Below are 24,180 nucleotides of genomic sequence, written 5' to 3'. Positions count from 1 at the left end.
ATAACAGAGGTAAGACAAGCACTATTGGTGCACAACTTATACATTAACAGTTTACATTCTGATGGCATTAACATGCTTTTAGATATTAAGTGATTTGCTCAAGATTCACAAATAATTAGTAAAGTCTCTTTCCACTGCCTAACAAAACTTCTCTTTCAAAATGTTTCTGAAATCCCACCACTTTCTCAAAGGCAATAAATAGGAGAGCAATACCAACTTAGTTTGTCTTCTCTAGAAAAAAGAGCAGCTCCAGGGAAGTGTAATTTCTGTGAATCAGGAATGAGGGAAAAGGAGAGTGAGAGAAAGAGAGAAAGGAAACATAAGGGAGTGAGTCGCTGAGCTGGGCACAGATTTGAAATAAGCTAGCTGATTGGTTTGTATCATAGGATATTTTCAGAGAGGCTGTGTGAAGCTACTATGTGTGTGCCACGGGCAGGTGAGAGAAAGGAGTAAGTTGATTCACTGGATTCTACTGTCCTTGTCAAAGTTCAGGCTCCAGGGTTAACTTACCAGCACTTCCTCTTGTATGTGCTTGGGGAAGCAGTGAAACTGCTGGACAGCAGAGGTGTCCTAGGTAGAAGGAAAGATACTATCAGGTCATAGAGAGAGAGAGAGTGAGAGACACACACACGAAGGATCAGAGGCAGCCATGGTGGGAGTCTCTCTGGCTCAGTAGACCAGGCTCCACCATGACCTGATCTTCTGCCACAAAGGTGACAGGTGACCTTAGCAAATCTCTCTACGGCCTACAGGGATGCAGTTGATGCCAAGACATCATTCTGGGGGAACATCATTAACACTGAGGAGCTGGGTGCAGGGTCTCAAGTGGGGATGGTGATATTTACTCCTCAGTGGAAACTGACTTCAAGTACACCTCTCTACACTACTCCAGACTTGATCAATCCCATCTCTGTGTTCACAGTATTCTTCACATCAGTATATACATACTCAATTCAATTATTTATTCAGATCTTTTTCTTTTCCTAGAAAGGATTTTTGTGAGATTGAGTAACGATTTGTTAATTCAATAGTTTGTTGAATACCTATTATGTGCTGGGCACTATTTTAAGGGCCAGGGATAAAATAATGATAGGTACAAATCTTTAACTTTTTGAGCTTAAATTTTAATGTGTGTGTGTGTGTGTGATTAATAAAGAAATAAATAAAATATATATTATGTTAGATACTGATAAATGCTGTAGAGGAAAACAAAGCAGGAGCTTTGGGGAGCGAGCATTGTATGTTAACTAGGGTGTCCAGGGAAAACTTCACAGGGTGAGTGACATTATAGCAAGAGCAGGTATGGATATCTGGGGGTGAGGGGATGGGTTGCAGAGATAGAGAAAATAAAGTACACAGGTATTAAGGCATGTTGGATGTTTTCCAAGGCCGGGGAGACCAGGGTGACCAAACCATCACCTTAAAGAATCCCAAAGAGTAAGGGAAAAGGAGTTGAGAGAGAAGAGAATAGATGCAGTCAGAGAGTTAATATGGAGCTAAATTTCTCAGAACATTGAAATGACTTTGGCTTACCCTGGGAGAGGGATGGAAAAGCAGTAGGGCTTTAAGCAGAGAAATGAGCTGACTTCCATCCACTTCAACAGGGTCACTCTGGCTGCGAGTAGACTATAAAGGGACAAGAGCTGAAGCTGGGGGTAAGGAAGTTACTGGGGCAACTCAGGAGGGCAGTGTTGACTGGATAAAGATGGCAGCAGAAGAGGTGGTGAGAGGTGGTGTGATTCTGGTTTAAAGACGGAGCTGATAAAACCTATTATGGATAAGGAAGAACAGCTGAGGAGATTAGAAACCAATCATTAAGAAGATGAGTCCAGGTTTTTGGCCTGAGCCAAGATGACAGAAGAAAAAAATTAGAGGGAAGATTAGTAGTTTGGACAGGACATGGCTTTCAGACATCCAAGTGGAGTTGATGAATTGATAGGGATTTAGGAGACAGAAGTTCAAGGAAAAGTTCATGGTTAGAGATATAAATTGGGAGCCATCAGTATGACATTAAAGGCCACGGGACTGGGTTAGGCCACCAAGGGAATGAATGTAGATAGAAAAGTGAAGGGGACAAAAGACTGACTCCTAGGCCATTCCATTTGAAGGGGTTAGGAAGGTGAGGAGGACCAGAAAGCAGACTCAGCATATGTGGCCATAAAGTAGAAGGAAAACCAGAAGAATGTGGTTTCTGGAAGCCAAGACAAGAAGGTGTTTCAAGAGGCAGAGACTTGGCCAAAATGTTGCTGACGGAAGTGTTGGGAACTGACCTTCGGGTTTAGCAGCACGGAGATCATTGGTGACCTTCAGCATTTCAGCGCAGTAGAGGGGGACAAATGCCCAAATAGAAGTTCAAGAGAGAATGGAGGGGAGAGAAATTGTAAGAAATAAATATAGGCAGTTCTTTAGAGTTTTGCTTCAAAGGGTAGGAGTAAAAGGAGGGTGATGGTTAGTGGGACAGGGAGAAAAAAGTGTGGTAAGGGCCTGCTTTATATGCCCCTTGGAAGTATCCACTACAACTTACTGGCAGAAGGGGAATGATTGTGAGAAAAATGAACAAAATTCCCCTAGAGGCAGGTCTGCATGGACCATCGAACTGACCCACACATAGTTCACCGTGTCAATGAGGAAATGTCCTGTGGACATGAAGGTGGAAGTCAGCCTTTATAGACCAAACACCTAAAGGTTTCAGATTCAAAAGGTAGAAATAATAAGCCTGTCAAATAGCAGTGTGGAGGTTCCCTCTACTGATCTGTGATGCCAAAACGTGGTCTGGTGGCATTTTCTGAGAGGTTCATTTAGAGTGGCAGTTTCACAGAATCATCACCCTCATCTTGATCCTCATTAGCAAACAGCAAGTCCCTAATTTCTCCTACCACCTCATAAATGAAAATAGAGGGCCCTGTTCCCTGGGGAAACTGGTGTGGTAATGAGTAGTGAAAGAGGCCTCAAGGTCAGCGTTGGGGAAAAGGCAGGGATGCGGTAGAGGCAGAGGGCTCTTGCCAAACCATCCCGCCCCAGTTCCTGATTTTCACCCTGCCTCCCCAAGAGCGGGAGTGCGCGACTCCTCCGCTACTTCTTCCTCCTTTGCCCCTTGAGCTCCATACTTCTCTTGCTGTTCTCTCTCAATGCAGAGGGTGGTTCTGAAGATCGGCTCTGGCCCCTACCTGCTTCCCCACCGCCTGCAGGCGCGCGGGAAGCGGACTGAGACCCCCGTAACTCCAGCGGGGGCAGGAACCGCCGTTCTGAGCATGTGCGAGCGAGCCGGGAGGCTAGGGCGGATTCGGGGCGCCCGCCTCAAGTCCGTGCTAAGCGCGGAGCAGGAGCGCGGCGAGCGCAGGACCGGCCAGCACTCCCCGGAGCCGGGATCCTGCGCCCGGGGCGCAGCGGCTGCGCCCTACCCTCCGGGCGTGGGCGAGCTGGCCGCGTGTGCCTGCCTGCCTGACGCGTGGGCGAGCCAATCAGGACGGGCGGTCCAGGCTGCCATGTGACGGGCGAGGCGGCTCCTTTCCCCAGCGCGGCCAGAGGGAGGAGAGAACCGGAGCTCGCCGCGAGCCTTCGAGAGCAGCGGTCGCGGAGGCGGCGGCGGCGGCGGCACAGGCTCGGGCCAGCCGCGCGCTCATCCCCCGGCGCCCTGGGCGGCGGAAAGCTCGGCGGGCCGCGGGAGCCCACGGCAAGAGTGGACAAAGCAAGATGGCAGGGATCTTAGCCTGGTTCTGGAACGAGCGGTTTTGGCTCCCACACAATGTCACCTGGGCGGACCTGAAGAACACGGAGGAGGCCACCTTCCCGCAGGCTGAGGACCTCTATCTTGCCTTCCCCGTGGCCTTCTGCATCTTCATGGTGCGGCTCATCTTCGAGAGGTAAGAGGGGCTGGAGCGCTCCTCCCCTCCCCCTTCACACACTCTCTCACACACACGCACACGCATCCGCGCGCGCACATTCGCGCGCACACGCACACTCGCGTGCTCCGTGGCGCACGCAGCCGCGCCCCCAGCGCTCGCGCTCGCGCCTCCAACCTTTGTGTTCGGGGAGGGGTTGTTGACCCTTCGGCCCGGCTGCCGTTCGGGGTGCCGGGGAGGACCTGGCTAGCCTACGGATTTCCTCCGGGGCGCCGGGGAGGGGCCGCGCAGCGTTGGGGTCGCCCCCCGCACTCCTCCGTGGCCCGCTCTCTCCCGGCCGCGGGCGCCGGCGAACAAAGGTGAGCGCCTGGCGGCCTCGGGACGCGGCGCACTCGGCGGGGCTGGCCCCCGTCCGCCCCGCGGGCTGCCGCGCAGCGGGGCTGGGCTTCCCTGCCGGGGCTCGTCGCCACCCACCTGACAGCCTGGAGCGCGGCGGACGCGCAGCCGGGAGGGCGGAGGGACCGCGCGCACACCTCCAGTGCCTTCACTCCTGCACGCGGATTGTCCGGCTGTGCTTCGGCAGATCGCCGGGGACTGCTCGGCTTCTGGCCGCTATTTGGTTCCTGCCAGTGACACTGACTCTCAGGCCCACAGTCCTGGGAGATAGATGACAGTAGTTTTTAGGTGCCAGCACTCCAGGTGATTCGCGGTTTTCTTAAAAGAGGATGTGACCTGACGGGTTGCACAGCCTGCAACGTGGTCATATTAAATTGATAAATGCGTCCTACGAATAACCGTAAACTTTTGTGCCGAACGCACTTAAAACATTTTAAGGAGTTGTTATTTATCGTTTGCATAATTTCCGGATTTGGTTGAGTAGAGCTCCATTGTGTCACGAACAAACTTGTGTCACTCTCACTCAATCAGTCTCAGTCGCAAAACTCGATTTTGCGTGCATGTGCAGTCTCTGGGTGCTACTGAAACAAAACCAGGACAGCGGCACCTATTTGCCGAAAACCTCGCCTCCCCTTCCTCTCCTCTCTCTGCCCCCCATTCATCGGTGAAGGCTGAATTTCTCAGATCCTGGAGTTTATACTCCCATTTCTCACGTCCGCTCCACCACTCTTCTCCTACCCCCCAACTCGCTTGGTTTTGTGTCTTAAGCTTTTGCTGTTTGCTTGCTGTTTCTGTTTGCCTAACTCCACTCTTGAGGATGGCAGAATTTGTCTTTTGATGTCCTTGGTTGCTGGATATGGCAGCAGAAAAAGCTTCACGGGAACAAAATGTACCTTTTGTTTAAGGAAGGTGTATTTTTCCAGTGGGCAATATTGTTGCTTGTGAACCAAGTCGGTGGTTCCCACGCAGAGATTGAAATGCACAAAGGAACAGATTTAAAGACCTGTTCTTGAATGATTGAAATCCAGGGTGGATACCTCATTGATCCTGTCTAGCACTGAGGCTTATTGTGAAAAAGTGGGTGTGTTTATAGGTTTGGAGTTGCTTCTACAGCAAGTATTTACTTAGAGAAAATAGGAACTCCCATCTAACTTTGTGATCTCTTCAAAAACAGCCTCTCGGAACAACATCAATGTGGAATAGAGCCCCTTTAGTAAGGGCTCCACACACAGTTTGCCTAAGAACATCTGATCAATTCTGGTGGGGCTCACTTGTAGTCCGCTAATATATTTGGAAGAGGTGTGTAGTCTTAAGGTTTTGGATAACAAAAGCATGTCACCTAATGACCTATATGCAGAAAGCTGACTCCAAGTTGTTCTTTAGATTGGAAAAAAGGAAATTTAGTTTTGTACTTAAACTTTCTCTGCCTTAAAAACCCAAAAACGAATGTAATTTAAGTTGAAAACTGGAAATTTGTTATTCCTCTCCTGACATTTTTTTCTTCCTTTGTGTAGTCCCGCGACCGGACTGGAGTTTGTACAATATGGTCAGCTGCTTTCAACTATCAGTCACAGCACATGGTCTCATATTGCTACGCAGAGAGTTTTCCAGTTACTTTCAGGCCATTGATTCAAGTAGAAGTGAATTTCATGGCTTGTATGGAAAACTGAAAGTTTGTGATTAATGTTCAGAATCGTAGTCCAGTAGGGCCCATATACCACAGGATACTATACTGACTTTTGGAAGTGTGACTACTTTGTTATAGTGGTAACACCCCTGTTTTTAACCATTCAGACTCTCAGTTCCCTGAAAACCCAAGTGTATAGTTGCAGCCAGAATTACAAGTGGTGCATGTTTCTCCTCTTCTCACACCTAAGGAACCCATTCTGGCATCCAGTTTGGGCCTTCATCTCAGCGTCCACCAAGGGCCTGAATTTGAATCAACTGATACTGTTATCAATGATATGATTCATTTTCAGTACCCTAGTACCCTTTAACATGGTGTACCTAAATCTTTCTTTCGCTGTATTCTGTAACGTATAGCATGACATAAAGAAGCCTGTTGTGAGCCCCTTTACAAAATGAAATGCTTCCATAATAGAAGTAAATCTCTCTGGATTCTGTTCCTTATTTTTAAAATTTATTTTTTCATTTTTGGGGCACCTGGATGGTTCAGACAGAGGAGCATGCAACTCTTGATCTTGGGGTCATGAGTTTAAGCCCCACCCACGTTGAGTGTAGAGATTACTTAAATAAATAAATAAATGTTAAGAAATTTACTTTTCATTTTTATTTTTCAGGATTCTATTCTTTTTATACTTTTGTTGTTACTTATTTCAAAGCCGAAAACATACCTGTGAAATACCTGATTATTAAATGGGATCTGTAATGTGCTTGTTGAGGCCCAAATTGTGGATTTGAATATGTTCTCCTCAGACTTAATGTTTTTCTCTCTATAATGAGAAACACTAAGGAACAGAGTGGATTGAGCTTTGCTCCATTGCAGAGGCTTATTTTGTTGTTTGCACTCCAGTGTTGGGGTGTTGACAGCGGAGGCACTGGTGGCCAGGACGATACCGTGTTATAGTACCATATGGGCAACAATATGGACGCTCAGCATGGTTGGTTAAAAATGGAGCAGCCTAAATTCAATGACTTTTGGCTGAATCTTTGAATAGTCCAAAGCTGGGTGGATTTTAGCATTGCCTTTATACTGTACTTAACCCAGGGTAGGACCGGAAGGGCCATTATAGATATTACTTGATTGACAAAGTATAACACCTGTTGTTTAAAAAAAACAAAAAAACCCCAAACCTCAAACCCCCACAGAATTCCATGGTTTCTCCTACAATGAAAACTGTAGGGTATATCCTTATATTACGTTGTTGGCTTGTTGACAAGGAACAAAACAATATTTATTATTTTAAATTGAAACATTTTATTTTTTAAAAAAATTTTTTATTTATTTTTGAGAGAGAGAGTGACAGCGTGAGCAGGGGAGGGTCAGAGAGAGAAGGAGTCACAGGATCTGAAGACAGGCTTCAGGTTCTGAGCTAGCTGTCAGCACAGAACCCGATGCAGGGCTTGAACCCACAAACTGTGAGATCATGACCTGAGCCGAAGTCGGACACTTAACCGACTGATCCACCCAGGCGCCCCAAGAGATTTTTTTTTCATACAAATATTTTAGTCAATGGTTTTGTTTCTCGTGTTTTTAAATTATGATTTGAATGAAAACAATTATTTGGACCATTATCATTTGAGCTCCAAAACTACAATATTTTGGAATAATCAACAAAGAAGATTCTGCAGGGAAATCAGTTGCTCTCTTTCCTCCGGCCTCATTTAGGTGGACCCTACAGTTGACCTGACAGCTCTTGTGATGACCAGATAAGAAATGAGAAACTCATTCCTGTCAGGTTGGCTCTTGAAGTGCCAAGCCGTGAGAGAGAACTGTCATTTTTCGGGAGGCGGATACCAGTCTTGCCAGGCTCAGTCAGTCAAAAGGCCTGCTGCCCTGGGATCTTCAAGAACAGTAGTCTCAGTAGTGTCAGAGGGAGTGTCTGGCCACTGGGCTTTTTCTTATGGATTTACTTAGTGTCTTTGCCTTGCTAGCAGCCCAGGGTGAGTTCCTAGAAGTGAAGAGAGGAGGAGGGGGAGAGGAAGGGTGAGGAGGGGGCAAGGAATATGAATGAAAAAGTATTCTTGACCTGATGGTTTAGAGGGGTGGGGGGAGGTGTGAGTGAATGTCCGCTAGGAAAAAGCGGAATGTCAGGTACATTTGATTTCTGAAGGTTGTTCCTATAATGTCTGTTGTGATGAGGAGACTGGATGTCTTCTGATGTATTTTGAAAGAGTTTGCAGTTGACTGAATGTTTCTGTCCCCTCAAAATTCATGTGTTGCAATCCTAAATGCCAAGGTAATGGTATTGGGAGGTGGGGAATTGGGAAGTGATTAGGCCATGAGGGTGGAACCTTGGTGAATAGGGTTAGTGCCCTTATAAAAAAGGCCCCAGAGAATTCCTTGCCTCTTCAACCATATGAGGACACAATAAAAACGTGGCTCTCTGTGAAACCTGGGTAATTCTCACCAGATACTGAAGCTGCTAGTGCCTTGATTTGGGACTTCCCAGTCTCCAAAGCTGTGAAAAATGTTTCTCTTGTTTATAAGCCACCCAGCCTATAGCTTCCTGAATGGACCAAGACAGAGTATTTGGTAACAGTTTGCATAAGAAAATTTTTTCTTATGCAATCAGTCTTGGATATTTAACTCTCTAAATATACCTGTTTTGCTTGTTGAATATGGTGTGATTCAGATTAAAACTATGGCTACCTGCTTTGCTGGACTGATGTTAGAGGCCAGAATTGGGGTCAGAAGTAATAGGTTGCCTCCTATAATTTGTGACTGGGAAAGGAAAATTGGGATACAATGGATTGTTGTTGGAAAACAACCTGAAATCAAAGAGACAGTAATAAAATAAAAGGTTTGCATTTATAGGGTGTAGTAGATTGATTATGGATAAAAGACATCACATTACTCTTAATGGACAGTGCCTTAGAATGAGGAGGAAAGCACGTAAGATAACTTCAGTTATTACAAATGATAAAATGTCATCAAGGATTAATGACACTAGCACTTTGAGTTCACTTATGACTTTACTCCTGAAAGTATCTGAATTCTTCATGGACAGGGTTAGAGTTTTGTCTGCTGGATTCCAATTTGGAAGTGGTTTCTGTTCTGTGATGGGGAGGGGCAGGTGTCAGTGGAAAAGAAATGAGGTTTAAGGTGAATTTCTTCCATCAGCAAATCTGTCCCATGGCTTAATGAGAGATCACTGCACGGTCCTCAGGCTCCGTTCATGCTTTGTTGGTGAGCATGAGAATCTAGGACCAGTTTGTACATAAAAGATTGTTAAGGGTTTGTTATATATTACATGTGCTTAAATTCCTTTTTCTATCACCAGGCCAAGCTAGATTTTCTTACAGAGTCATGACTCTCAAAATGTTACTGTTTTTCCCCCTCTCTCACCTTCATTTGTTCAATTCATTTCTTAGACACTTTGAAGGCAGGATATTGAGGTTCCAGATTTTGTTTGCCAGTAACTAGTTGTATAATTTAACATTTCTAGGGAGTCTTTTTTTTCTTAAAAATTTTTTTAAATGTTTATTTTTGAGAGCGTGACAGACAGAGCGAGTGGGGGAAGGGACAGAGAGGGAGACACAATCTGAAGCAGACTTCAGTCTCTGAGCTGTCAGCACAGAGCCTGACTGTGGGCTGCAAACCTACAAACTGAGAAATCATGATCTGGGCCGAAGTTTGACTCTCAACCAACTGAGCCACCCAGGAGCTCCTCTTTTTAAAAAAATATTTATAAATATAAGTAAACAAGATGGCCTCTTGTGGCACAAGGATCTTTCTATACTAGGGATGCCCTGGGAACCTTTATTCCTAAGATTTTACCCTTTGGTATTTTACCCACCCATTTAAAAAAACAATCTCACAAACTCTTTTGTCCCCACTCTTAACTGCTGTCACAATCTTCATTGACTTCATACACCTTTGCTTTTTGGCTTGACTGAACACAAAATGGTAATTTCTGCAGCATCTTTTTGGGGTGGTTCATTAGTATGCTGTGGATGATTGATTGCGAGGGCCCACAGTCTGAAGCTACGACTTAGTGCTCACCATTTTTCCCCTTATGTTTGACTATTGAGAATGACTGCAGTTTTTAGTGAATAATTTTTTAATTTTTATTTTAAGTAGTAATAGCAACTAGTGTATATTTCCTAATATGGGTTTCTTCCTTTACATGGTCTACTTTTAATCCTTTTTTAAGCCCTGTGAGGTAGATACTAATTTTCCCAGTATTTTACAGATGACATTAAGAATTGAGAATTTAGGGAATATACCCAGCTCACCATAGCTTAAAATAGCAAGGTGAATATTTGGAACCAGGTTTCTTGATCTGATAATTTTGGTGATTTTAATGAGGGGGAGGGGGCATAGAAAGAGAATCAGAAGCAGGCGATGTCATATATATCCCATAATTTCTTTAACTAGTCTCCATATTGTTGTTGGACATACAGGCTGTTTCTGATTTGTGTATATAAATCATTCAACTTCTGATGACTTCCTAAGGAATGTTTCTTAGAAGTGTCATTTCTAAGCCCAAAATGGTAAACATCTTAGTGTTCTTGATAGATGCAAATGGCCAAATTGGTGTCAGAAAAAGTATATCCGTTTGCACTTCCTTATCTGTATCCAAACTTACTATCATTTGAAGAAATTTTTGCTTCACAAGTTGAAAAAAAGTTACTATTTTAATGTGAGTATGATTTTATGTTATTCATTATGTTATTTTAAATATTTACTAACCATTTGTATTACATTTCCTGTGAATTCATGTATGTTTTCTCATTGGGATGGGCCTTCCAACTTTTTTGGTAGGAAAGTGGTGCCTTTGAATATATGAATTTTTTTTAATGCAGAATGGTCTTATTTACACTCTTTTCTTTCTTTCTGCTTTCAGCCTCTCGCCCAGCCCATAACCTGAGTATTCCTCCCTTCAGGCAGGAAACATCTCAGATTCTACAGAGTGGAAGGGATGCAGTCAAGAGGATGAAGTGGGATAATATCCTGACTTTATTATGGAGACTGAGGCAGAAAGAAAGGGCTGGGAGCAAGTTGAGAGATCAGGAATGAATGGAGAACTCAGAGATAGAGCTAAATTCTTATATTGTTTCTCTGAACATTTGGTTAAAAGTGACTTATTAGACATTATTCATTAGGGAAATACAAATCAAAACCATAGTGAAATACCACCTCACACCCCTTACGATGGCCACGATCTAGAAAAAAAATTTAAAAAGGAAAGAAAAGAAGACAAGTGTTGGTGAGGTTATAGAGGAATTAGAACTCTGTGCGTTGTTGGTGGGAACATGAAGTGTACAGCCACGTTAGAAAACAATATGGAATGTCCTCAGAAAATTAAAAATGGAATTATCGTATAATTCTGCTTCTGGTATATGCCCCAAAGAATTGAAAGCAGAGTTTCAAAGAGGTATTTGCATACTTGGCACCATTATTCACAGTAGGCAGATGTTGGAAACAACCCTAGTGTCCATGGACAGATGAATGGATAAACAAAATGTGGTATGTACATTAATAAAATATCATTCAGCCTTAAAAATGAAGGAATTCTGACACATGTTACAGCGTGGCTGAGCCTCAAGGACATTGTACGAAGTGGAATAAACCAGTCACAAAAAGACAAATGCTGTATGATTGTACTTATATGAAGGACCTAGGGGAGTCAGACTCATAGAGACAGAGGTAGAATGGTTGCCAGGGGCTGAAGAGAGGCAGAGATGATGAGGGAATGTTTCAAGGGTCTGGAGTTTCATTTTTACAAGATGAAAGGAGTTCTGGAGGAGGATTTGATTGGTGGTGATGGTTGCCCCGTGTGAATGTATTTAATGAAACTGTACACTTAAAAATGGTTAAGATGATAAGTTTTATGTTATGTGTATTTTACCACAACTGAAACTAATAAAAATATAAAGATTCACTGACTTAAACAAGTCACTTACTAGAAATAACTGTTTTCATTTTCTAGGTTTGACAGATTTCCAGTCCTCTTGGTCTCGGTTTCATCAAGCACTATTTTGTTTCTGTGTTTGTTTTCTTTTAAAATACATAAACTCTTTGTGGTCTAGGAGAGCCCTTTTCTCCAGAATCATCTGGAATGGTTTGGAAGGAGGTGAGGGGTGATAGAAGGAAGGTTAAAGTCCAGAGAGCTCTTACAAACCCTGAGCCTTTTGGGAAGGTACTTCAACCAAACAACTTCCTTCAGTCTGTGTGTTAATATGACAATTTAATAATAGTACAGGTACAGGAGTGAATTCAGTGTCTTTAGAAAAGCCTACTGCACAGATTCAGAGGATCCAGCCCTAGGATTAAAGGCATCCAAGTGAGTTCACAATCCACTTAAAGCAAACCAGGATGAAAGGATAAAATTCTAGTAAGGCAAGTGGCCTGAGCCACAGATATATCCAATGGAAGCTTTTCTATGGAAGATCAGATCTGACACTCTGTTAGTTTGAATTTACACCCATTTTAGAGGTGCCTGGGGGACTTAGTCAGTTATGCATCTGACTCTTGATCTCAGCTCAGGTCTTGGTCACAGGGTCATGAGTTCAAGCGCTGCCTTGGGCTCTGCACTGAATGTGACCTACTTAGAAAAAAAATTTACACCTGTTTTGTAAGCACATGATTTAAATACTCAAAAATCTAAATATGATTTTACTCAAATGTTGTATACTATAAGGTCATTGATAGTAAGCATTGGCAGTTTCATACTCCTGAGAAGTAATTTTCAAAGTTTATGCTAATGTTTTGGTCATTTTTATACAAAACACTGTTTCCCATAATTTGTCACTGAGAATATTTCGGGCATTTTTTTTTTAAGGAGAACTCTTTTTCCTCAGTACTGGCCTTCAGAATGGACTTCTCTTGAACCACTCCTGCTTCCTTTTCCTACTTTTGCATTTATTACTTCAGAATTGGACTGTGTGGGTTTAGAGATACACAAATGGTTTTTCATTACAGCAAGGATGCATTCATTCCTCTGCTGGGTAAGCCCATTCACACAGTCACCTAGGAATAACATTTATTTGTGACTTGCCAGGGTCTACATAAATGTTACATCTTATCTTTGAGGTTTCCAGGTTACAAAGCTATTGTTGCTGTCCTGAGCTGTGATTGAGGTCATCTCTCTCCTCCCGCTCTTTCTCCCTGGCTCCTCCCCTTCCTTTCTTCTCATCACTGGTGGCCTTAAAAACACCTGAGGTGTTGAGAGCACAGGGTTAAGCGTGGGGAGAGGGGATGGAGAAAACCATCTGACGTCTTGCCTAGGGACACCTTGGCAGGTATCCGAGTAAAAGCTGCCAGCTAGATCTTGTCTTAATAGATCACCATTTCAAAGTAGAATAAAGTGACTCAGTGGTTTACGCAGAGTGGCAGTTTTGGACACAATACCTTGAGTGAAGGGAAATTGAAAACCAAGCAATCAGTCCCTGAGGCAATATGGAGATTAAGAGAGCATAAGGACTTCACATGTCCGAGGGTGTGTTTGAGTATTGGGTAGACTCAAGGGTGACAGTACATATAAATTGTTACTGTTTTATGCATTTTTTCAATTAATTACAAATATGTATTTCTGATTTCCTAGAATTGAAAGGAAATTGGATGAGATGTCTGAAGACTGTGAAACGGGTTAAAATGCACATGCTGCTCTTTATCAGCTATGTAGTAATAGACAGCATACCCTCTGAAATATGATATTTTCACTTGTAAAATGGGGAATATACCTACTTTGTGATATTGGAGGACTGTGAAAGTCTCTTTAAAGGGGACTCAGTAAACACTGGTTCTTAACAATACACATTGTGTAAAAAATAATTGATACCATAGTACAGTATTTAGTACCTACTTGAGAAGTAATGTTCTGAAATGTGATTTAATGGGTTAGGTGGGGCGGGGGCAGCTGAGAGGTGGGGAGAGAGTGCAGTTTGTAGGGGCAGTAGGACCTGTTTATATATGTGATCCTGAAACTGGAAGACTTATATGTTCTGTTGAAGAGTAACTAGAGTTTTATACAGGCATCGAAGCCCTAATCCCTTCAGCACTATGCCTATTTAGGGAGGAGAATGCTTCTTAGCCTTTTCTTCTTAATTGTTAATATTGATGCAGATTTTAGGCCGGATCTTTGTTTGTATTTAGTGGCAGGAAACTATTTCTAATGGTAGAAGTTTAGACAGGTGATGGGCAGCTTCGTACATGTAGAGCGTGAAGCTTTCTCAGGGGGCTGTGCCTTTGGAGAAGGCCCAGGAAAATGGTCTTTCTCTGGTTAGAGTTTTCCCAGAAAGCTTCCTTACAGGGGAGGGATACCTTATGTAATTATCCAGTCTGTCTTCTACTGCCCCATCTGGCCCCGATGGTACTTTTTTTTATTGCACATGGACTCAAGGGAAAGTTGATTGGGTATTCAGATACTAGTAATGGCAAACATCAATTTGGCCATTTCTATTGATTTGAGAACCTGGGCTGAATTCTGGGCATTCCACCAAACAGCTGCAGATCTAGGAGCAAATTACTCCATCTCTCCATCCTGTTTCCAACTCCTAGGATTGTTGTGAGGATTAGATGAGATAATGCATGCATTGTGTTTAGAGCAATGCCTAGTTTATGGAAGTCGTTCTTCCTGGTTGTTAGGTTTGTTCAAGGTGCACACACATGGACTTGTGTGTACACCCCCAGATCACTTTCTGATTGATTGTTGGAACCCTGATTTCCAGAAATGAGGCTTTATCATTAGAATTCTGAAACCCTCAGTGCACCTGGGTAGCTTAGTCCTTTGAGCATCCTACTTCAGCTCAGGTCATGATCTCACAGCTCCTGGGGTCAAGCCGTACATCTGGCTCTGTGCTGACAGTTCAGAGCCTGGAGCCTGCTTTGGATTCTGTGTCTCTGTCTCTCTCTGTCTCTCCCCCACTCACACTCTTAAAAAAAAATAGTAAGATTTCTGAACCTTTTTGATGGAATGACTTTTATGTCATGAACGTGTATGATTGACCTCATTCTTGTTTTTTACTGTTTGGCTTTGGGTTTTACTTTCCCTGTTATTTTTTCCTCCTCTGTCTCTGTCCTGGTCTTTCTCTCTCTTTCTTCCCCTCCAAGAAAGATTCTGCTATTTCCAATTGCAGTCAGCAGAAAACCACTCTTAGCAACTTAGTGAAGAACTGGGCCTTGTCCACCTCACACTCACGTAATGCACTTTGCTGAGATTGTATGTTAATATTTAGATGGCTCAGAAAAAGGAAAAGGAAAGCCTTTTTTCCAGAAAAAGGAAAGCCTGGAGACTATCAGTTTCTTTCAGAATTTTAAGCCTAGTGGATTATCTTAATTTGATCCTTAAGAAAAACAGTCTAGCATCCCTGGGATCATATTTATGAAAATGCAAACATTAAAAATGGGCTTAAAAATAATAAATACATGTAGTTTTTTCTGTAAGAGAAACCAGCCACACCAGATTTTAACTTCCATTGGTGTGAATATGGCTAATAACCTCACCTGACCAAATTAATTCAGAAGGCACTTGGAGCTGCTTTCCACTTCAGGCACCTTGTTAGCTCCGCATAGCTGAAAAATAATTTGTAAGTAGTTTGCTGTGTAAATCATTGAGAAGCCTGTTAATTTTTTTAGGCACTGATAGAAGATATCTTAGGATGATCAAATATGACGTTTGTGGTGGGTTTGCCTTTTAAAGGAGGAAGTAAGGCAAAGATGAAACCACAATGCTGTAGAATGACAAATTACCCAAACTGCTTCTATTTTAATTTGGTAGTAGTTTAATAGAGCCATGGACTTTCTACTTAGAAAGGAAATTGAAAACTCATTCACTTAAAAATATATGAGTGTATTGTGCGTCAGGCACCAGTGAAGCACCAAAGTAGGGGTGGTAGTGAGAGTCTGCCCCAGGTGCACGCAGTTAGGGGGTACATGCAGTAAGGAGGTGCAATACTTCTAGAATAAAAAAACCCAAAATTGACTAAAACTTGGTTCTGCTTTTTATTAGCACCCTGTGAAGCCAATTCTAAACATAGACTGGGAAAGTGTAAAAACACCCCTTCTCACCAGGGCACACCGCTCCCCACTCGCCCTTCCCCAGCCTCTCGAAACACCACTGCTAGATGCTGTCTTAGGGCACAGATGTTCTGAAAACTACACTTGGAGAAATACTGGCCCCGCTAAAAATCTTCACCTCCCATTTTATGTATTGGGATTCTGAAGCCTGTAGAGACGACGTGACTTGTCCTGTGCTATCCATCCACCCAGGTCCTGGCAGAGCCTGGCTGCTCTGAACTCCACAGTGCCTTTGTCCAGGGATCAGCCGGTTTCAGTATGGGGGGCTGTCCTCGGAAATGCCTCTGTCCAGCTAAAACTGGAACAATTGTTCACTTCACCTGATTGTTGGCCCTGTTAAACCTGTGCTGGTCTGGTCATCAGCCAGGGGTGTTTTCACAATAGTAATGGCTGCCCTGCCTCTCCCTGAGGGTGAATGAGGGTCAATGAGCGCTCAGGCAGTCAAGTGGTTTCCCGTGCATGTATTTTATGTTCATGGTGTTGTTGAGTTTTACACTGTGTAACGCTTCCTTTTGCTAGAATGAGGGTGAATGGCTACTCTGTCTCTCCCTGAAGGTGAATGAGGGAGGATTTCCCAGCGACTGAGAAGTACTGCCTGCCCACTGTCCACGCACCACATTTCATGGCTTTGTTTACAGAGGTGGTGGGAGGGCTCCCCATTCCATGTGGGCTGGAGCTCCAGGGGGCAGAACCCAGCACGCAGACGCCCAGGGCCAGCTCTAGGCCTGGGGGGTCCTCCTGAGCTCATTCTCCTGGACCACTGAGATCATCCGCATGCTTTTGTTTTCCTCCCACTTCCACCCACACTCAAATGGCTGCCTGCAAGATTGCACAGGGACTGGGAAGAGAACAAAAATAGATGTACAAGTGGTGGTTTTTAACCAGCAGTTATTTCTAAGGAGCGCTCCGGCAGTCAAGTGGTTTTCTGTGGATGTGTTTTATGTTCATGGTGTTGTTGAGTTTTACACTGTGTAATGCTTCCTTTTGCTAGTGTTTGGTGCCTGTGGTTTATTTGAAATAAATGGGCTCCTGAAGTAAATATTGCTATGAATTATGTCTTAAGAATTGAACAAGGGACGTGTTAAAAAAAAATTCCAGTGCTCAGACATTGCCTGGCTTGGAAGCAGGTAAGCAGGCGGACGGGCTCGCGATGTCAGGACCTGTTCCCAGCCCGGGTGCAGGGTTAAGCCTTGGAAGATCTGGCGGAGGGCAGCGAATCACTCCTTTTAACTGCTAGCTCCTTTCTGCTTAGCGCTTCCTTATCTTCCATTTACCTCTTCCTCTTGCTCAGACCCTGCTCTGTAGTCAAATCTAAGGTGGCCTGTGTAAACGGACTCTCTTGATTGGCTGACCCCCTTACCTTTTTGGTCCTGAGCCCTGGTGCTACCAGCTGTTCTGTTGTTCCTTGCATTTCCCAGGGGCCATAGCAAGTTGGGGCCAAATCCATTTAGAAGGATTGTTAGTAAGCACTATCGGCTTATACTTTACTAATTTCATTTAAATTTTTAGTGTTAAAATATGCAACAAATAATATGGAATACATGTTCTTTTTGTTTTAAAAAAAATGACTGCATGGTTTTAGGGCTTTTTTCTGATTAAAAAAAAGAAATCAAGTTGGGTTCCACAATTGTAGAGCAGTGGGTTTGGCAAGCAGTTTTCCCTTTTCGTAGCTGAAGATGATACATGTTCCATTAAAAATAGAACCACACCTGGTTAGGTTTTCTCTCCATCAGTCTCCATTCTCTTTTCCAACCAATGTCTAATTCTTTACTCAGGGGTCAAATCGAAGGAATGCCGGTTCTTTCAGATTTGTCTGAAGCTTTTCTGAATTGGGTGCATTTAGCTACCCGAAACTTCTTCCTGTCTTATTTTAAAAGTCAGCCTAAAAGAGCCAGAAAACTGCACTGAATGGAGACTGCGTGGTGTATGATGATACATTTTGGGAGTTGACACAGATTATACTTATTTTTTTTTCAGGTGAAACTAACCAGTCTTTAGTGTTTGGATTTGCGGAGAGAGCTGCGCTCTGCTATGTGTGTACAATGAAAGGGAGCATTAAAACCCTGACTTTGGCTTAAAATTTCATCTTGGTGGACCTCTACTTCAATGAATACCCGTTAGTAAATCCAGCACTCAAACATGTAGTCATATGGTGTTGTTAGAAAAGTGTCTTATATTTCCTGAAACAAATTTTTATTCTGTAACACACATGAAAGTACACCTGCATGTACAGTGTATTGGATTATCACAACAAAGTGAATATACACTCATGTACTTATTATCAGAACCCGTTTCAAGAAACATTATCAGCACCCCGATATTGGGACAGTATTACCAGTACTATACTCCTTATTAATTTTCCTTTTACCTGTTTTTATAAATGAGGGAAACATTACTTGCATCGTAAAGATAAAAAGCCACCTTAATTTTTTTAAAAAATATAACTTATTGTCAAACTGGCTTACATACAACACCCAGTGCTCATCCCAACAAGTGCCCTCCTCAGTGCCCATCACGAATTTCCCGTCTCCCACACCCCCATTCACCCTAAGTTTATTCTCTGTATTTACGAGTCACTTGTGGTTTGCCTCCCAAGGCAACCTTAATTCCTAACTAACCCATGCATCAGAACGCATTATTCCACTTAAGATCATTGGTTCCTTATGAAGGAACTTTGGCTCTTGCCACCACATGTGGAACTATCTTTCTGTTAAGTTTGTACACGTGCTTGGATAAATGTGATAAAATCTGATTAGCATTTGGTTATAAAATTTAATAAATTAAAGAAATTATTTAGGAAGGGATGAGAAGCGCATGTGAGAAAGTGACAGAACGAGAGTCAAAACATCCCTTTTCATTCCCACCTTAAAGTTAGAATGTTTTATAACAATAGGCATTAACAAAAGGACACAAATACAGTGTCTTACATCCTTTTTTTTGAACACATTAAGGATGTTAAGCAGAGGATAGGTGAATAAGTTTGTTGAAATGCTTCTGTGTCCTGTTCCTTGATTGTGGAATGTTTGAGATTTGTAGTTTGAGACAAGAAAATCAGAGCTATCACGTACTTGGGATTTGAAAAACCCATGTATTTTGAATATTCAGTAATTATGATCCAGAAATACTCTGTTTCTTTTGAAAATAATAGCTTTAAGACTTGCTGTGTTCGTATTTTTTAAATTATGCTCATCCTGGGATGCCCAGGTGGCTCAGTAGGTTAAGCGTCTGACTCTTGGTTTTGGCTCAGGTCATGAATGATCTCATGGTTCATGAGGTCCAGCCCTGCACCAGGCTCTGTGCTGACAGTGTGGAGCTTCCTTGGGATTCTTTCTCTCCCTTCTCCTCTTTCTCCTCCCCCACTCTCTCAAAATACTTAAAAACTTAAAAAAAATTATACTCTAAAAGCCATATAACTTTTAATGTAAATTTTTCTTAGTTAAATACATCTTTGGCTATATTTTTTATTCCATTTGTTCATTTCTCTTCTTTTGAATACCAGTTATAATATTAGACATTTTTAGTGTGCTTTTTACCACCTTCTCTATAATCATTTTAGTATTTATTTCCACGTGGTTGTATTAATATCCTGCTAGCCTATATGCCAAGTGTCTCTTTCATTCGTGTTTATCCTATTGATTCCATTGCTGTTCATATTGTTTATGAACCTTTTCTTAATCTTTACCTTCTCTTCTATGGCTATTTCCATTTGCATTTTTTGTAGTTTCATAATCACTTTTCTGAACCCTAGTATCTCTACTTTGACTTTTTTTTTAACGTTTATTTTTCAAAGAGAAAAACAGAGTGTGAGCACAGGAGGGGCAGAGAGAGACACACACACAGAATCCAAAACAGGCTGCAGGCTCTGAGCTGTCCACACAGAGCCCGATGCAAGGCTCAAACCCATGAGCCACGAGATCATGACCTGAGCCAAAGTCAGATGCCCAACTGACTGAGCCACATAAAGAGCCCCTCTTCTTTGATCTTTTTTTTTTTTTGAAAGGTGATCATGTGACTTGAAATGTCTATAAAATTTTTGTTTGAAAATCTCCTATGTTCCTGTGGGTATTTCTTTTTCATTTGCTTTCTAATCTTTTATTTTGTGATTATTAAGCCTAGGTTGTGTTAGGTCCTACACAGAATATATTGGATCTTATTCTGCTTATTTCTGAAAAGGAAAGGGAGTCATAAAGTCAGCTTATTAAAGTATCTTATTGTTTTTAGACTCTTAACATAATTGAATGGTTTTATTTAAAAAGAATGTTTCATTGATGAAATCTTCAGTATTCTGTGACTTCTGTTTCATATGAGTCTGAAATACTCAGATAGCAATAGCACTACACTTGAAGTACATGATTTTTCAGAGCCTTTTTTGACCTCTGTAGTATGTGGGTTTTTTTTCTGATGTTTAATTATTTTTGACAGAGACAGAGCACAACAGGGGGAGGGGCAGAGAGTGAGAGGGAGACACAGAATTCGGAAGTAGGTTCCAGGCTTTGAGCTGTCAGCATGGAGCCCGATGTGGGGCTTGAACCCATGAACAGTGAGATCATGACCTGAGCCAAAGTCAGACGCTTAACTGACTGAGCCACCCAGGCACCCCAGTATAACAATATTTTTTCCAAATTATGCATTTTAGAGATGGTGGGGTTTTTACACTAGTTTTAAATGGGATTTCTGAATCTTTCCTCGTGTGTTTTGGCAATGTAAAACTAGCAATATACAATGACTCTCTTGGTGCATTATTATCCTTGTGGTAACTATTTGTTAATTTCTAACATTAATTTTAATTTGTGGATTTTCAAATGTTTCAATGTGTAACATGATTAATTATGCTAAAACAACCAGTTTTTGAAACATTGTAAACATGTAAAATGATAAAATCTTACTCCATTAAAAATTATTTAAAAAAATTACTTCGTGTTATAGGTCTATAATCTCATACAAAGACTCGCATTGCAGAAAAAAGCAAATTTTTTCCATTTTCACTATTTTCTCAATTCAGCTTCTTCCCTAGATGTGACCAGTATTAGCAGTTGACATGTTATATTTTTCCATAATTTTTCTTTTTTTTTAAACTTTTGTTTATGTTTCTTATTTATTTTTGAGAGACAGAGAGAGACAGTGCGAGCAGGGGAGGGTCAGAGAGAGAGGGAGATACAGAATCTGAAGCAGGCTCCAGGTTCTGAGGTAGCTGTCAGCACAGAGCCTGACATGGGGCTCAAACCCATGAACCTGAGATGATGACTTGAGCCAAAGTCGGACGCTTTACCGACTGAGCCACCAGATGCCCCTTTCCAGAATTTTTCAATGCATTCGCCTATCTACCTGCCTATACACACCCACATATACCCCCCCCACATACACACACACACACACACACAGAAGTATAACGTTTGTTTAAAACATGAATGATATACTCTAAGTCCTGTTCTCAAACTTTTTTTTTTTTAACTTAACATCATGTCTTGAAGATTTTCTAAGGTTGGTGAATGTAGAGCCACTTTATTCTTTTTGATATAATTGCACAGTTTGCCATTGTTTGGAAGTTTCATGGTTCATTTAACTTTTTCTATGAACACTATTAGAAACAATGCTATAACATCATTCTTGTACAGAATTATTTGTACTCAGGTATATTTCTATAAACAAACATAGAAGTAGAATTTCCAGGTCACAGGATATACAAAGTTAAAATTTTAATAAATGCTGCCAAAACCTCCTAAGAAAAATTATATCAGTTTACTGTCTCCACAACACTGAATGAGAAAACCTCTCTGTTCTGAAGGAACCTGCTGCAAATTTGAGGTAATTTTGACAGACTGCCCTAATCTACAAGGAAAACAGCTGTTTTAACATGATGGCACATCAAGAGCGGGTTGGGACTCTGGCGCGAAGGACACTTACTAGTTAGTACCTGCCATGAAAAGACATTTTCACTTTATTTTTTTTAACCAGAGAAATGGGAATAATAATCATAAGATACAATGAGATAGTCACTCAAGTTTGTAATTTTGAATTTTGTGGTGTCTATTGCAACCATCACATTAAAAAAAATTTTTTTTATGTTATTTATTTTTGAAGGAGAGAGAGAGACAAGAGCGTTAGTGGGGGAGGAGCAGAGAGAGAGGGAGACACAGAATCTGACGCAGGCTCCAGGCTCTGAGCTGTCAGCACAGAGCCTGGACATGGGCTTCGAACTCACCAGCTATGAGATAATGATGTGAGCCAAAGTCAGAGCCTTAACTGACTGAGCCACCCAGGAGCCCTGCCACCATTTCTTTAACAAATCTTTATTTCATATATTTACACCCTTTTCAACTCATTCCCTTTGGCTTACTTAGCTAACTAGAATGGTGAGTTTTTGTTACATTCTTTTACAACAAATAAAAGGCAATTACTGGTATATTAAATGTTATTACCTTGTGTAAGAAATCGTGAAGGAGGGAAATCTCTCCGTGTATGAAATTTTCTAATAATTTATTATCTGAGTCATTTCTTTATGATTCATCCCTTTGACAGAAAAGCTTTCGATCAGCAAATAACAAAGAATATTCAACAAGTAACTAAGAATCTAGAACTTAAAAGAAGAATTTAAATCTACTACTTGGTTATATTCTTCAGTACACCTGACTGCCTATAATATCATACTTCCTGATTACTGTGTAATCAGTCTCCTTGTGCCTTTCTGTTTAGGGGAAGGGTATGTTCACATACTTGGAGAATGGCAGTTGTTAAAAAACTTCATTTTATACAATGTTCAGATACACAAAAAGCTAAAGAAAATGCCATGAACATTCTTAATTTTCACCACCTGAAATTCAGTGATTAACATTTTATATTTTTTCTTTTTTTCTGTACATGCAAAGTAAATTGCAGATATTATGACACATCACCATAATGTTCTTGAACATGCATCTTTTGTCTAAGAATAAAGACATTCCAGGTTGGGTTTTTAAATAATTTTTAAAAAATTTTTTTTATTTTATTTTTTTCGGCGACAGACAGAGTACAAGCAGGGGAGGGGCAGAGAGAAAGGGAGACACAGAACCTAAAGTAGGGTCCAGGCTCCAAGCTGTCAGGACAGAACCTGATGTGGGGCTTGAACTCACGAACCTGAGATCATGACCTGAGCTCCTTGCTATCAGTGCCCAGCAGGGCTCCATCTTCCCAACCATGAGATCGTGACCAGAACCAAAATCAAGAGTGGGACACCTAACTGACTGAACCACCCAGGCACCCCCACAGCAGCTCTTTTTGTACCTTCGTCTTTGTTTACATGTGAAGTACTTAAGAACGAACGATTATGTGAAGTTGCTGAATTATTTTGAATTTTAATAGGTGTTGTCAAGTTCTAGTCAATTGCATCTGTTCATATTCCTACTAATTAAGGAAAATTTCTAACGTGTAACTGAATTTTCAAATGTTTGCTAGTTGACCATGTGAAAAATTGTATCATTTTAATTTATCCTTATTTTTAAACAAAATTAAGGGCATTTTCATATGTTTAAAGGTGTTTGTTTTTAGTTTTCTGTGAATTGTGTGATGTTTTTATCTTTTGGGGAATGTTTGTTGATTTATATAGGCTCTCTACCCAAAAATAAATCAGCTGTTTCATGTACATTGTAAATATTCTTATGTTTTTAGTATGTCTTTTCACTTTTAATTATGGTTTTTTTCCTGGGCTCAAGATTTTAATTTTTGTGTGGTTTGTAATCACTACTTTCCGTTTACTTTCTCATGAGCTACAGCAGCCCTTCTACTTGCCTGGAGGCTGTGAGCCTGCTGCCCACATTTTGAGAGCTGAGCAATGAAGTGGAACCAAAGGTCCTATTTGGTTTGCAGATTTTCACTTAGTCCAGTTTTGGTCACTGAGCTTAATGTCCCAAAGGTCAGACCCTCTGTGCCTTGACCTCACCAGGAGTCACCCACCCCTCCTCTGCTGGTGAGAGCAGTCACCTTGCATTGAGGACCAAATCTGGGGGTTGGTCTGTTCCTTGTACAGACTTTGGACTAGTCCTTCTGCTCCACCACCTCAGAAGTATCTGGTGCCTACAGTTTTGAATGTTGCTGGCATTCTGTACCGTGAAGCCTCACAACTCAGAGTACAGACTGCAGACCAGTAGCCTCTATCCATATCTCCAGGGAGTTTGTTAGACTTGCAGCACTTCAGGCCTCAGTCCAGGTGATTCTGCTGAATCAGAATGGACAGCCTCAGGATCGCCAGGTGGTTCTTGTGCA

At 41.9% G+C, this 24,180-nt stretch overlaps 1 protein-coding gene across 3 annotated transcripts in view; it reads left to right on the top strand.

Annotated features, from left to right (window-relative positions):
* The first annotated feature begins 3,539 nt into the window (after positions 1 to 3,539).
* Positions 3,540 to 24,180, top strand: part of CERS6 (ceramide synthase 6) — a 300,639-nt gene continuing 279,998 nt past the window's right edge. For all 3 annotated transcript variants that reach the window (XM_029934446.1, XM_029934445.1, XM_029934444.1), the window contains exon 1: positions 3,540 to 3,863. In XM_029934446.1, coding sequence (XP_029790306.1) covers positions 3,694 to 3,863 — 170 coding nt within the window. In that variant the 5' untranslated portion in view covers positions 3,540 to 3,693. The remainder of the gene's footprint in view (positions 3,864 to 24,180) is intronic.

Source organism: Suricata suricatta, chromosome 3 (genome assembly GCF_006229205.1).
Source record: "Suricata suricatta isolate VVHF042 chromosome 3, meerkat_22Aug2017_6uvM2_HiC, whole genome shotgun sequence".
Taxonomy (NCBI): Eukaryota; Metazoa; Chordata; class Mammalia; order Carnivora; family Herpestidae; genus Suricata; species Suricata suricatta.
This window is presented reverse-complemented; position numbering and strand designations above follow the sequence as displayed.